Raw genomic sequence first — 15,376 nt, 5'->3', positions numbered from 1 at the left:
GAAGAAAGGTTTTTTTTTTTCTTTGAGGGAGAAATAATAGACCAGAACAAAAAAGTAGACAAGAAGATCTGAGGGCATAAGAAAACGTGAAGATTTTTAATTAAGGGGTTTCTTTTAATCACATGAACTTGGTGGCTACTTAGGAAGGTGGGGGGTTAGAGAAAAAATTTCCTCTTTAAAACATTGTTGAGGAAGAATAGCACAGGGCCTTGTTAAAAAAAAATCTGAGACACACAGAGGACATCTTAGAAAAGACAGAAAGTCCTGCAACAATATTATACAAGGATCTAGAACAAGAAGAAATAGACTTTGCAGAAATCAGAGAGAAAAGGAACTGTAAAGGAAAGCAATGATATGACTTAGAATCAGATAAGAAGTAAGGAACCAAAGCATAAGAACTGAATAAAAAACAGAAGGGGCAGGATTCTAGAAAGAGAAGGAAAAAGAGACAAGACAAATAGGAGAGTGATATAGCAGTAGTATACAAAACACAGACACACCCTCCTTAATGACATTCTAGATCCTATTAACTCCCCTTGAGCCAGGGCTGTCTTCTTACAAGAATTTTTTCCCAGCATGCCTTTATAGGGGTCAGCCCTTTAAATCTGACAGAGCCAAGCAGCTGCAGTCCTAAACAAGCCACTTTTGTAAGTGCTTACTACATCTCCTTCTTCTAGTTCATAAGAACTCTTGATTCTTGTTGTGGTTTCCCTTGGTTTTCCCTTTCCTGTTGCTGAGGAGATGGGTACATCCTTATGCCAAACAAGCAGGGTGGAACTGGAACAATATTCTACAGCTATAAAAAGTGACTGCTGACTCTCTAAAGATACAAACTCTGGATTTCGGCTTGGGGAGAAGGTCTATGCACTGCTCTTTGCAACCTTTTAAAATTTGAAGACTTTTGAATAGGGCTTATATTATTTGCTTGGTTGGTTTTTGCTTCTTTCCTAGTTCTAGATGCCATGTATGACTTGTAAATAGCTCTGTTAAGGAAAATATTTGTAGACTGTGTTTCTTAGGTATTTTACTACTCACTTGCTGGCTTTTATTGTTAAAACGGTGAAAAAAGAGGAATGTATTGATTGTACTTACTTCTACACTTGTTTGTGATTTAAACCCTTGAGAGGGAAACTTTACAGAGTGAGAGTTCAAACTTCTTTGTTTGCTTTATTGATTCCTTCAAGGTCAGACTTTTAGCCTGTGTTCAGATTGGGCTGCAGTGGTATGGAGAATATGTAAATCTCTTCAGCAGCTGTAGGAGCCACCAAGCTTTCTAGAATCAAGCCCTGGTGTGACTGGGAAAGCAGCTATGGGGAGCCATGTCCTCAGCAGCCGGGCTCTCACTGCCTTTGCTTTGTAGCATCTGTTGCAGAGTCACCCCACAGCAGACTATGTAGAGGAGGGCAAACTGAAAAAAGTCACTTGCTGAAATCGCTTCAGTGTGAAGATAAATTGGCTGAATATGGGCCCTGTTTTGGGGAAGCTGAAACACCTCTGTGATCTGCACTAGAGCTCAAAAATAGGGTAGTTCCTCTGTGAAAGGTAATGGCTCTGTAGCTCCTCTCCCTTATACAGATTTTGCACCATTCTAACTTCACTATAAGAGTGAGGAAAATCACACCCAAAACCCTGGATTGCACATTTCTGAAACCCAAGATGAGGACTTTGAGAACTGATGAAGAGGCTGAGAATAATGAAAGTGCTGACTGGATTTTGGTATTTGATTGAACAATTGCAACATGAATGTAATGTTCTTTTCACTAGAGACTCTTGAGTTAAAAATGGAAGAGTTCTGCTAAACTCTCTGTTCTGTGGGAGCTAAGGCACCTTGCAGGATCAGGCTCATGATGCCTTTGGCAATCAGTGCTGTGGGGGGGCCTCCTCACTGCTACTTCTGGGAACAGCAAATAGAAACTCCATTGGGCAAGTTTTCCTGCCAGGCCTCCATGAGCCACATTATCTTATTCAAGTTCCACTGTATGTATCAGTGTCTTAAAAAAAAATGAGGCAAATGTTTGTCTACCTATGAAGAGGAGTTGGATCTTCTAATATAATTTTTTTCTTCTGGGATCTCAGAATTTTAATCATTGCAGTACTTACGTAAGTGTTTTACTGGATATAATTTGATGTCTCTGCCTAATGTATTTGGACTCTAAATTGTGTAAAATTACATTTTTGTCTTCTCCAAGAACACAGGACTTTATGGACCATTATCACATTGTTCTTTTCTCCTCCTTCTGTCCTTTCTGAATTAATTTCATTGTTTATCTATAATGGACCCTCTACAGACCATATTATATTTTCTTTAGTATTCTATATATATAGTATTCTATATCTTTAAATGGGAACAAATGATGAACAGCATTGATTCATTATTCAGGGATTCAGACCCGAAATATCTTTCCAGTTTAGGGTTCTTATTCTAATATAGTGATGTGCTTTCTGTTAATATTTTCTTTTACTGTGTCATGCAAGGTGATCTATTTAACTTAGTATTTTGATATTTGCCTGAGTAATTTCCTGTGAAAAAGCTATATTTGAAAAAAAAGAGGACTAGGGATCTTTTAAAGTGCTCCTAGTCTTTAGATCTGTAGCATTTTCCTTTGTAGCATTAATTTGCTGTTACAATATACAGCCCATAGGGTATGTAATGTCCTCAGTCAAATGATAATATTTCAGTCATAACAACTGAGCCTTTCTCAAATGTCATGACATTTGAAAAAAATTATTTTATCTGAACATTAACAAATATATTATCTGTTTTTATTGTAAGTTTTGATGAGGCAACTTATTATTAAGGGTTCTTAGAATAATAAAAATGTAAATATTCTACATGCACATTTAGATTTACTTTATGCATATTTATTTACAAGTTTCATCAAAATTGAAAATCTACTTTTTCATTATCCATTATTGCAAACTTCTGCAAACTCTATCACACATTACTAGCTTTGCCCAAGTCAGTCTTGCTTGAGTTTTTTGCAGAGGTTCTTTAACCTCATTTTACACAATCTGGGCAGGAAAAAAAACATTCATTTTCTGAGTTGTTAATGTGTGATACGGTTTCTTTAAACTTTTCTGAAAGACAAAAGATCTTATGAGAATCTTTTTTTTTTGGTCCGTCTTTTCTGGAGTCTCATATTTTTTCCCCAATGCTAAAACAAATCTTTACTAAAATACACTGAGGGCTTGTCTAGTTAGTGTGTGGCAAGCTGCAGTATAAACTAGAGTATGCTAGTTGTCCGTGTACACCCTGCTAGCATGCATTAAAAGTTCTGTAGAACACTTTAATCTATTCTGCTTTACAGGAGTATATTAAAGCACACTAGGGAACGGCATACTAGTGCACTGTAGACTTGCACCCCAGCTTGCCACACACTAACTGTTTTTCTAGACAAGCCCTGAGATTTATGAGCCCAGTTCTTCTGCCACTGATGTTAAGGAAAATGTTGCTTTTCTATTTCAGTGGGGAACAGCAACAGGCTGTACAACAACACCTTTGTTAGTAAATGGACCCTACTACTCATTAAATGGTTTTGGGTACACCTAGCCTATTACAGTTTTAGCTGTTTTAAAACACATTTAAATAGAAATGTTTTAGCTAGGGACTCTGAGATTTGAAATGGAGAAGAAGAATGGCTTTGTGGTTAAGGCAGTGGACTGGTATTCAAGAGAACTGGGTTCAGTTGTGCTACCCACTTTCTGGATTACCCTGGGCAAGTCCCTTAATCATTATGTGCCTCAGTTCCCTATCTGCAAATGGAGATGATGATAATACAGTATTAACTTACCTTGGATTAGTGTTGTGCATATAAATAAACTGAAGTTGGTGATAATGGGGGCCATATCATCACTTAGGGAGACTTGGTAGTGAAAATATTTAAAACCAATTTTCAACCATTTAACATATCTTGCTTTTGATAAGAGAAAGCATTTCTGTCTATCACATGTGCTGAATATTTACCCCTCTTCCTTTAAAACTGTATCTCTGTGTCTTTCTCAAAGCTTCCACCAACACAGCTCTTTATTCGAGTAACAGATGCCAAGTTTATGTAAAAGCTAATTCCCCTTCCCCCAGTTGACCCACTTATGGTATGTATATTACAGTGATCCAATAACCATCCAGCCAATGCATGCTCTCACTCTTTTTTGAACAGTGCCCTACAAATTCTGCAATCTTACTATGATGTAGTCCACATACAAGGGATTATTTCCGTGAATCACAGTACTTATAGCATTGCTTAAAGAAAGTATCTGTGTGTCACATTTGTCTAATGTTGTTTTTTTCTTTAATTATCTTGCTTTATACAAATCAGAATGACCGAAGAAGATCTCCACTTTATACACACAACTGAAAATGAACTACTTTCACCATCTGATGTTAGAGCAATAACTTCCTTGACATTTGCATGGATGTGACTCAGTTATGTAATCTGTTCCAGACTAAGATCACTTTAACATTGTTCAATTGTTTTGCGGTCACTACTTCGGCTGTCTCCTCCTATATGACGCTTATTATTAGAAAAATGAGCAATTACCGAGACCGTCTCGTCCTCTGCCGGTACAGTTGCTGCGGCTAGTACTGCTGTTAGTGCTGCTGTCCGGGCTGCCTTCCTCATTGCTCTCTGAGTCTGCAGGTTGGTAAAGTAGTTGACAGCTGCAAACTCGATAAGTGCAGAGAAGACAAAGGCAAAGCACACAGCTATGAACCAATCCATGGCAGTAGCATAAGACACCTTGGGCAAAGAGTGGCGGGCACTGATGCTTAAAGTGGTCATTGTTAGAACTGTCGTAATCCCTTTAAAATAACAGAATGAAAATCAAGGTATTAGGATTTTGCTTATATCCATATTGCTTACAAATTGTTATACATCTGTAGATTACACTTCCTATTGTTTCATTACTGTGCTCCCTCTCATCTGATTAACAGATTGCAAAGTACTCCTTGTGCTTCAAATAGTTCATATTTGTATATCTAATCATAGTGAATAAGCCACCCTAGACTGTATGTCTTATTTGAAAATGGTACACAAATGTAAAGTTTAGATACCCAGCTACTGAGTAGGGATTCTTTCTAGAATGATGCTAAAACATGGACATAACATGCCTGGAAGCACCACTTTCTAAAGAAGGTATTTGCAGGAATGACATGAGGACCACACATGGCAATTCCCCTATAAGAAGGGAAGCGCTCAGATTTCAAAAACCTATTTTATCTATAGGTTAGTGAGCACCATCTATTGCTGTAATCCAGGTTAAAATACTATAATTTAGTGACATGTAATGTCAGCATCCTTCTCCTTCCTCCCCACCACCTTTGAGGTTACATTAGATGAACATAAGATGTCATACAGAATTCATGGGAATTCTGCATGAAGACCAGTGGCATGCTAGAACCCTGAGAACTTTTAGATAAGAACAGGATGTGTCTGAGGAATAGTCCCATATGCAGCATTTTTATTTCTTTGTGGAAAAAAAATTACTGCCTAATTTGATCAAAGTGTTTGTAAGATTCACTAAGATATTTCATACATTTATGGGGACCCCCCAGTTTGCATATTCCTAGAGACTTGTAGGTGTGGAAAACACCATAACCTTTAAGGTCCACATTTGTTCCAACAGAACAAGTCTGAACCTCTGTCTCTTGACCCACATTATGTTTTCCATGTCTTATGGCATACATATGCCTGATTAACCTTCTACTCATTCTTCCTATTTGAAGTGAGAATGGGTTGATCACTCACATATTCCCCACAGATGCCTGATAGAACAAAGAGATTTCATGGCATGCAAGTTTCCAAAATCAATGTTCACTCTTTACTGTGGCAGGTGGGTCTGGGGATAGCATATATTGAAATAAATAGATTGCAGAACACTGCTTCTCTCCTCCCAGTGGTCAGGAAAGGGTGGGTGGGAAGGTAGAAAATGTTATGGTACGTTGTATTGATCATCAGTATGCTATGAATGATGCTGAGCAATGAGAATGCAGTGTCATCACATACTGATGTAACATCTCACTGCAGCTTCTGGACTATGTGAGTTGATTATTTTAGGTTCTCTCTGCAACTCTCTCTCAAGCTGCAGCTTGTCAACTATCTGCAGTTGAGTACCACTGTTCCAATGTCATAACCTAACACGTTTTTAATAAAATGCAAGTAGAAGATTTTAAAAAAAAAATAGTATCTCTCATCCCCCAAATCTGGCAGACATTTTTATAACAGGAGTATACATAAGCCTGAGGTATAATTCAATGCCAAAAGTCCATGTCTCACATGTGCACACAAATGAACTTTTCAAGATTACGTATGATGAGATTAGAACATGGTCATGTGCTATTTAGCAATATTTAGTAATGTAATGATGGATTCAGTGTCTGTATAAATACTTATAACTACTGGAATTTAGATATTAGGAATCTGAAAGATTCCTATCAGTGAGGGCTGAATGATTTTAGAAGGTGATTTTCTTGAAATGCTCTGGATTGACAAAATTTGCTTTATCTAGCAGAATGCTAAAATACAGTTGAAAAAAATTGTACAATTGATATTTGCTTATTTTTGGCTCTAATTTTGAATATTTCTCAGTAAGTTTTAAGAGAGATTGGTTAACATAACTGTGTAAAAATTCATTTTATTTCACTACTTTCACAATATAATTTTGCTTTAAGAATCTTTCCACATCTGAGATTTCAATGAATATGCTAGATCAACAGTCAAATTCTGGCTACCAGTGTGATACAAAAACAAGAGAAAGGTGATCATATCTATCTGTGCATAAAATTTTCCATCCTGAACCTATCAGCTAAAATTCATATAGAGGGGACTCTTTGTGAGGACTCTGAGACAGACATGGCATCTGGATGAAGTGGTGACACCAAGAACAGAGTGGGTGTGAGCTAAAGGATAACTTAGAAATACCCATGTTCTTTATTCCACTCCAGGGCAGGAGTAACACATATATAGGGAAATGCATATTGGGAATGCACGACCCTTTTTGAGTACATAGCAGTACAAAGGAGTACTACTGTACCTGAGATGGTTCTGCCTACCACACTGTTTCTTTCAGAGGGTTCTAGCAAGCAGATCTTTATGACTCCTGCTTCTTCATCTTGGGCTCACAGCATTCCTTATATTTGTAGACTGTAATCTTGCACCCCTTTTTGAGGGATTCAATCTGCTTACAATGTTGTCCCATTTATATAATATTGGAACTGGTTTTAGAAAACTAGCTTTAATCTCCCATCATTAATTTCTCCTTTCCCCCTCTTTAAACCTTTAATTTGGAGAAATTCAGATGACTTTTCTAGTCAAATTCACTTAAATACTAATTATAACATAAGTGTTTTCCAATGTTATACATAATGGGATGTCAGGCCTTCCATTTTAAACCTCTGATTTGTCACTGGGCCTGAAAATTTGCTCTAGGTAGTAAGGAACGGACCCCACAATCATTTTGCAGGTGAAACTCTCTGGAGTCAAGGCAGTTTTGTCTGAATAAAGACTGCAGATTCACACTGTAATGGGGATAAATCCTTCAGTCCTTACTCTGCTGAAACTTTCAGTATAGTCATTGGACTGAATGCCCTGAATAAGGAGTGATGGACTTTATACAAGGTGTCAGTCTTGGTATTACTAATTTTCAGCAAAACTGGCAATGGCATTTTCATTTACTGTGTTTTCTAAGAATATTCCTCTGCTCCTAATTCTGTATTTACTCGTCAGCCTGAAATAGCTCATAAGAGCTGTCATTTCAGATGTTTGTAAATATTTTTTTAAAAAAATCAGTCTGAAGACCTATTTACCCAATAGACTGAGCAGTTCCAAATCATCCATTCAGCCTGTCAGGTGAAGAGTATACATTTCACCAAATATGCCATGATATGTTTCTGATCATCTGTAACTGTTCCATGAACAACACAGTACTGGGAGTTATTACTATGTATTATGATGTCAGATTGTCAGCCCACATTTGTTCTATACACAATGCACTTCAACAGCAATAAAGAACTTTATAATCTATTATATCAACTCAACCTTTATAATCTATTATATCAACTCATCCCAGTACATGATTATTCTTTACAGTTCTGTCTGAATGCTTAAGAAAATAAAAATTAATCTCCAAACTTTCAAAAGTGGCCTCTAATTTTGGGTTTCACGTTTTTGTGTTTTAGGGTGCCCAACTGCAGTTAGGGTTGTAAGAATGAACAAGCACGCACAACTCTATTTCAAGTCAATGAAAGTTGTGTGCGCTTGGCCCTTCTAAAAATTGGGCCCAAGGTGTCCATTGGCTCTAACATGCACATAAGTAGCTGTACGTATATTAATAGTTCCATTGCAGTTAAGTGAGAACCATAAAAAACAATCCTCCTCTCCCCTGAAGTTGGGCAACCAAAATTTTTGAAAATATGACCCTAGATCCTGCAGTCTTAGTATAAAAGGCAAATACAGGAGTTTGGTCTATACAAAGACTACAGGACTGGGCTCCAAGGAACTTACAATAATATACCTAGAGCTGGTTGAAAAATGATCTGGGGAAAAACGCATTAAAATTTACAATTTTTCTCCATTTTTCGCTGTAAATATTTTTGATGAGAATTTTTTGTCCAGCTCTAAGTATACTCCAGTCCTTCTCAACCATTTGGTTGGTAGAAGTTTTGTCTTTGATGTTGATGGGCATAGTACAGGTCCAAAATTAAGAATGAAGTAAACAGAAGAGTCTGAGTTACAAAAGCCAATATATATAAATGAGACATGAGAATCCAAAATATACAACTTGATAGTCCACCCATTAACCCAAGTCATTGGAGAGAGGGAGGCCCAGTGTCATGAGAGACAGGCAGAGAAGAGAGCTTGTGATGGGGTTTCTGTTTGCATTTTGTCACTCTTTTAACATAACTTTTCATAGACTTCTCCAATTTAACACTATACATTTACTTTTCATTAATTTTATAGGTAAACCTTTCTTTGAATCTAAGTATTGGCTTTAACAGAACACAAATCAAGGGAAAACGTCTTTTCTCAAATCTGAATGGTGGATCTTAACTCTGAAATTCTCCGTGCACATATGCCTAGAATGTCTATGGACATTACACAGCAGAAATAGTCAAAACTGACGATGTAAATTTTATGAGAACAGAATTATGTTCCCAGTAGGATTTTTTTAACATTATTGATTTGGTTTCAATATAATTATTTATTTTTGTTCCCTGGGATCCATTAGCTTTTTCTTTCTCTACTTAAAAACAAATTTCCATCACACTACAGTAGCTGTTCAATACTGTGGATTCAATACAACGAATTAATTTCATGGTAAAAACATTAATACCAGCCACAGTTCTTGCTGGAACAGATTCTTTGTTGATCCAAAACACAACTTGAGACAGGACTACAGTCATGGTGCATGGAATATATATCTGAATGAGATAGTAGCCTATTTTCCTTTGCAGATGAAAATAGAGCAGCTGAAGTGAATATTCACCTGCAACAAACAAGCAATGAAAGGCGATGAATAAATGGAATGATGACATGAGCTGTTGCAGAGACTTTAACACAGCATACCAAAAACTGTTCTAGCTGGAACAGACTCCTTATTAATCCAGAAAGACACCTGAGAAAGAATGACTGTCATAATGCAGGGAGTATAAATCTGTATCATGAAGTAGCCCATCTTCCTTTGCAAGTGGAAATAAACTGTCATTATTACGTATTCACCTGTTAGGAGACAAGTATGTCAGCATTATTTTGGCAATATATGAAAGAATGTTACTGGAGTAAACCTTGGAATGTCTTAAATTAATATGCTGTGTTTTGAGGAAAGCAGTGGCGAATAATGGGCCTCCTACTATACGGTAAAGTTTAGCCGATCAATAGAAGCTAAAGTGAATCAACTGAGATAAAGGGAAAAGGTGAATCAGTTATTACTTTGATATGTTATTCTGCTACTGAAAAAGCAGCGTTCCTGGAAGTTGCATTAAACTTTGCCCACCCATGAGCAATATGTTGAAAATCAGTCTTTTGCAGGAAACAAACGAAACTTTTCAGCAATTTTAGTTAGGGGGAGAAGAGTAAACAGTTAAGAGATAAAAACGAGAGCAATTTAGTTGGTTTCCAATGAGTCTTTTATAATGTGTCAATTCTACATGAGGCTATGTCTTACCTGTGTTAGATTTAATTGTTTCACTAGACACTGTTTGTCCTATAAGATCATACTGGAGGAGACTGGAAGATTCTTGTGGTACTTCTACTGAATATAGAGGTCCTTTTTTCCATGTGTAAATGATTTCACTTTTTGGATAGGCGTCTGGGGTATCATGGAGGAAAGAATCAATAGTATTAATTATATTACAGTAGTGCCTAATGGCCAAAATAAATACGATGGCCCCACTATGGTAGGTGTTGTCCAAACAAGGAGACTTGGTCCCTACCATTACAAGCTCTTTCTAATCTAATTAAAATTCAATTCTAATTAAGATTCAGCTCCTGAGCATAACAAATAGGACGGGGGAGAGGAAGGATGAGGGTAAATAACTTTTCCTTCTCAACCTTCCTCTTCCACCCTGGCTCCCATGTAGCTAGCATCTACACAGGACCCTTTTCTCCCATTTAGCAGCATAAGAAGGGTAGACGGTAGTCATGCCCCGGTTGAGAACCCATAACATAGCCTAAGAACATGCCTCAGCTTGAGGGTTTTGAATTATGTTAAGGTTCTTTTTTATTCTAATTTTAAAATTCCCTATCAACTCATAATGCGTTGTGCTCCCTTAATATTTGTCTTGTTTCCCTCAATAAATAAAAGGTGACTCTGTACCCGTGGCCTTTGTATTTGTTTTCCCCCTTTTCTATATAGACTACAACCACCACCCATCTACCTACCATTAAAGGGCCTTATTAATAAACATAAGCAATCACTATGGCTCCCTGGGATGATGGTTCCCCCTTTCCCTGCATAAGCCCCCTCTTGATGTGTATCTGCCACATGTGGTTCTCTGAGACTGTCAGGGCCCTGAGAGTTATCTCACTTACTCTGCTATTGCCCACAGTGGAGGGGTGGTTCCCTCCAGCTGAGGGCAGAAAGTCTGTTGATTGTAAGTGGTCATTTCAGCATATTTCTTCATTCAAAATATACCAGTTTCTTTAATTAGTGAGGGCATGTAATGATAATCTTTCTTCACTGCTAAAACAATAGATTTGTTTAAAAGGTACCAGTATAGACTTGGCTGTGTCAGAATAACAAAAAACAATTCAATTGATAGCCATGAGCTTGCAATGAGATCCACTAGCCTGGATTCCTCTGACTATGCAAAGCCCTGGTCCTAGTGGTATGCATGAGCAGATTCTGTTGTGGAATATGGGCCTATAGTTAGTTATCTCCCATTAAGGACTGCCCTAAGACCCCATTTTCAAGTTCTTAAAGTCACTAACGGGCCCTACATCCTGTTGTTCAAATATGGATATATATTAAAAAGTCCAAAACTTTTACAAAACTTACAGCTCCCAAACTTCAATGGACAAGCATGCCCATCCATAGGGAAGTTTACCAGCCGCATGGGACAATCAGCATTAATGGTCAGTCTAAAATACATTAAAATAAATTGTACTCAGTTCCTTCATTAGCTGAAGAAAACAAGTTGAACGGGAAACAGCACAGTAGCATCTTACCTCATCGTATAAAGAATAGTTCCATTCTGCATAATTCTGAAAAGTTTGTTAGGAGTTGTCATATTATGAGCAATCGACTTTTTTCCATTTCTAAAAAAGGTATCTGGTGTCCAGATCTTACTGACCATTAAATTGTTCAATCTAAGAATTTCAGTTGGCCCACTAAACTTCAACCTCTCATCAGTCCATGTCTGCCGAAAGAAAACATCCATTGTGTATTCCTACAGGAAAACAAATCAATCATAGGTCGTGGCCAACAGTACTGACCTACTATAACTCAGTGGAAGACAACACACATGGTAACCACATTTCATTCACCGCTGCTTAATCGTGTTAATCCTATTATCAAGTAGTTGCTAAAAAAAAAAAAAAGCCAGTCTATGAGAAAAAATATCCTATTTTCTTACTATTTTAATAAAGAGCTGCAAATTAATCACTGAACAGATAATTTGATATGAATACAAAGAAAGTTCATTTTGCTCTCACAAAACATTTATGTATATAATTTATTTATATATATAATTCAAACAACTGCAATTATAAGGAGATACAAATGTCTCATTTTATATGCTTTATAACTGCTAAAATAAACTCTCAGTACTTAGTGACAGTGAACAAAAAAGACACCCTAAATATCTCTTATGCAAATTATTTTGCATATTTGCTACAAAAATCTTATACATATTCATTATAGTGTGATTACACAGCTTGTCAAGTTACTTCATAGTACTACTGCAAATTAATGTTTGCAAAAACTTTTTTCTAATGTTCATGTCCAAACTTTTCAAGTAGGTGTGTCTAAAGTTAGTCTCCTAAATCCATATTTAAGCACCTAAATAAGTTACTCAGAAGCCCAAATATAGACACCTAACAGTAACCACCCAAGTTAGACAACATACAGCCACTGTGACTCATAGCTGGAGAGCGAACACCATTTCTAGAATGAAAATATGCTTCATGATTATTTGGGGAGCATGGAAAATGGTTTAGTTTCGATGGTTTAAACTCTTGCTATTGGTTTCTATGCACGTTGGTGTAAACGAATAACTTTTATGGGGGTCTGCAGCTACCTGTATTCGGGTGCCACGCCTTATAGCTTCCACTGCTCTACTGAGAAAAGGAAAAGATTGAGCTCATCAGTCTTCCTGAATTACTCATGTCTTTATTTTACTGTTTCCTAACACGCAGCCCTGCTGTAAAGATATGCATTGTGGCACATATGCCTACAATCTTCTTAACGGTGCTTATGCATCTTTAACCAATCCTTCCTTTCATTCAACGCTCAGCAAATCAACAATTGCTCTGGTCGCTTTAGCTTGGGAAACAAACTTACTTGCAACACATTCCTCTCAAATTTTCCTTGCACATGCTGCCGAAATTGCACGGCCCGTTAGGTTGACACGATTGTGGAACTAGCTATATGCAACCCAACAGTAAAATGCTCTCTGCTCGGTCCCTCAGAGACAGAGATTGTCAAGAAGATTAAACCTAGTAATCTGCTCTAATGACAGTCCACTCAGATGCCACCGTAATGAATCCTGAAAAACAAGACCAGGGCCAGGGACAAGCGAAGCTCCCGTGCTGGAAAGATCCCACGGTTTGTGTGGCGAGAATGCCAAAAAGGGAACCGTTCCTGGGGCCCGGGGGTATATAATGTAGAATGAGTCTTACCATCTCCACGTCTGACACGGGGCCGAAGCTGGTCACATAGATATCCGTTTTGACTTCTGTAACAGCACCTAGCGGACATTCAAACAAGCTCTGAGCACTGCCAGGGGCCGAGGTACAGAGATGTATGCTACCGCCAGGACTGCACTCAACAGCCCGCATACCTACACAGCAACTTGCCTCGGGCAGGAGCGTGGCCCCCCGGGGCACCGCAAAGCTGCAGTTGAGAGAGTTGTTCCCGAGTGCATTGCAAACCAAACGGTGTGCACGCGGGGACCGCTGTTCACGTTGACCTCCTGCTTCTGGATGTCTAAGGTTTTGTGTAAATCAAAAGCAATTGTTTCTCCTGTCAACAGCTCCATTATGAAGGGGTAATTCAGGTGCAAACTTGAGACACATCTATATGGAAGGGGGGCGCGGGCTGGGAGGACACCTTCCACTGGTGTGACTCTCCATAGGAGAAGAGGGTAGGAATCCAGGGCATGGCCCTGTTTCCCTATCTCTAAGAACGATTTACTTTGCAACAACAGATAGGACACAAGAGGAGGGGAGAGCTACAGTTAAAGATACTGGGTTTCCTCTACCTCCAAATCCAGGTCGGAGCCTGTTGTCATATCCATCCAACAACTTATCCAGAATTCGGGTGATGTTTTCAGAGTACAGTTTCCCTTCATCAGTCTGGCTCCCCAGCGCCTTGTCTATACTGCAATTAACACACCAACAATGCCATCATCCAGCCACTCCTTCCCCTTCTGCGCAAAGTCAACGGTTGCTTTTCTTTAGCCAGGGCCGTCAGGGAAACACCAGGAAACGTACACCCCGCCACCCACCCTCTTTCCCCCACTGACTCGACCCCGGGCAGGGGAGTTGGGCTGCTTAGTCTTTGATTGTCTTTAGCATTGCTGAAGAGCTTACTCACCAGATAGCGATGCATATCCAAGAGAACAGCCAAGCCATGCTTCAGCACTGCGGCCAGGACTCCCAGATAGCCTGCCGCCTAGTCAACTGGAGCAAGTTCCAGAGCCCATCTTTCCCCCTCTCCCTGCGGTTTATGAGCTAAAAGTGCAGTTGTGCGGCTGGACTTGGTTGTTTTCTCCCTCTTCTGCTTCCGCACCCTTTTGTGCGTGTGTGTGAGCGCGGTTTGATTTCCACACCGCGGTTCAGCCTCGTCTGGCTGTTTCAGTTGGGGAATTAGAGTTTGAAGGGACGGTGCACGGTCGGAGAGCAGTGACAATAATCGAATAAGGCATTAGGGGAGATTAAAAGGAAGAAATCCACTGCTAGTTTTGGCATGGAATTAGCAGGGACCCGTTAGGAAATCTGGAAAAGCGCTGGCATCTTGCTGATAGAGATTATGTTAGAAATGGCCTCAGCTTTTATTATTTTTGTGGTTCACAGAGAGATTATTATGCAGCTTCTGCATCATTAGAACTTAAAAAAAAAAATCTACTATTTTCCAGTAGGCTGTTTTCTGACCTTTCCCAACAGATTTAACTGTGACAAGGCCTTTCAACCTATCATAAGGTTTCTTGAATCCCCCATTAATATGTATATGTTCACCCTTCAAAGCTGGTTTTCTTTTTTAATACTGGTCTTTATTGGGGGGGTTGCATGGAACTATTTATACACAGACTTTAAACCAGAGCATTATGAAACATGCTACTTCTGCTAGGATTGGTGCTATCCCATTTTAAATACTAGGGTTTATTGCTAATGTTGTAATGATAGGTATTGCTGATTGGATCATTAAGGGTCCCATTCTTCAATAACTGTGTTAATACAGCCAGTTCTAAAGGAAAGTAAGATCAGGCCTATCTTTCAGTGATATTATTACTTCTTCTAAAGCCACTAAATGATATGGCTAGCATGCATGCATTTAGCCCTGTTATAAATAAAACAACTAGATGTGTTGTCTCCTAATAGTAATAGGCGGGAAAACAAGTCACTGGATCAAAGCAGACTAATTCTTTGTAACATTTTGTTGTTTAAAATACATTTCCTTCACTGAGGCTGTAAGCAAATATATTTAAGTTCCCATTGAGAGACCC

General features: G+C 38.5%; 1 protein-coding gene across 1 annotated transcript in view; it reads right to left on the bottom strand.

Annotated features, from left to right (window-relative positions):
- Nucleotides 1-14,357, bottom strand: part of GABRA6 (gamma-aminobutyric acid type A receptor subunit alpha6) — a 30,166-nt gene extending 15,809 nt beyond the window's left edge. The window contains exons 1-8 of the mRNA XM_084637680.1: nucleotides 14,248-14,357; nucleotides 13,913-14,031; nucleotides 13,332-13,399; nucleotides 11,661-11,881; nucleotides 11,491-11,573; nucleotides 10,159-10,302; nucleotides 9,561-9,713; nucleotides 4,539-4,798 (exon numbers count right to left, since the gene is read on the bottom strand). Of these exons, the coding sequence (XP_084493806.1) occupies nucleotides 4,539-4,798; nucleotides 9,561-9,713; nucleotides 10,159-10,302; nucleotides 11,491-11,573; nucleotides 11,661-11,881; nucleotides 13,332-13,399; nucleotides 13,913-14,031; nucleotides 14,248-14,285 (1,086 nt within the window). The 5' untranslated portion in view covers nucleotides 14,286-14,357. The remainder of the gene's footprint in view (nucleotides 1-4,538; nucleotides 4,799-9,560; nucleotides 9,714-10,158; nucleotides 10,303-11,490; nucleotides 11,574-11,660; nucleotides 11,882-13,331; nucleotides 13,400-13,912; nucleotides 14,032-14,247) is intronic.
- Between the last annotated feature and the right edge of the window lie 1,019 nt (nucleotides 14,358-15,376).

Source organism: Lepidochelys olivacea (assembly GCF_965140295.1).
Source record: "Lepidochelys olivacea isolate rLepOli2 genome assembly, chromosome: 8".
In the NCBI taxonomy this organism is placed as follows: Eukaryota; Metazoa; Chordata; order Testudines; family Cheloniidae; genus Lepidochelys; species Lepidochelys olivacea.
This window is presented reverse-complemented; position numbering and strand designations above follow the sequence as displayed.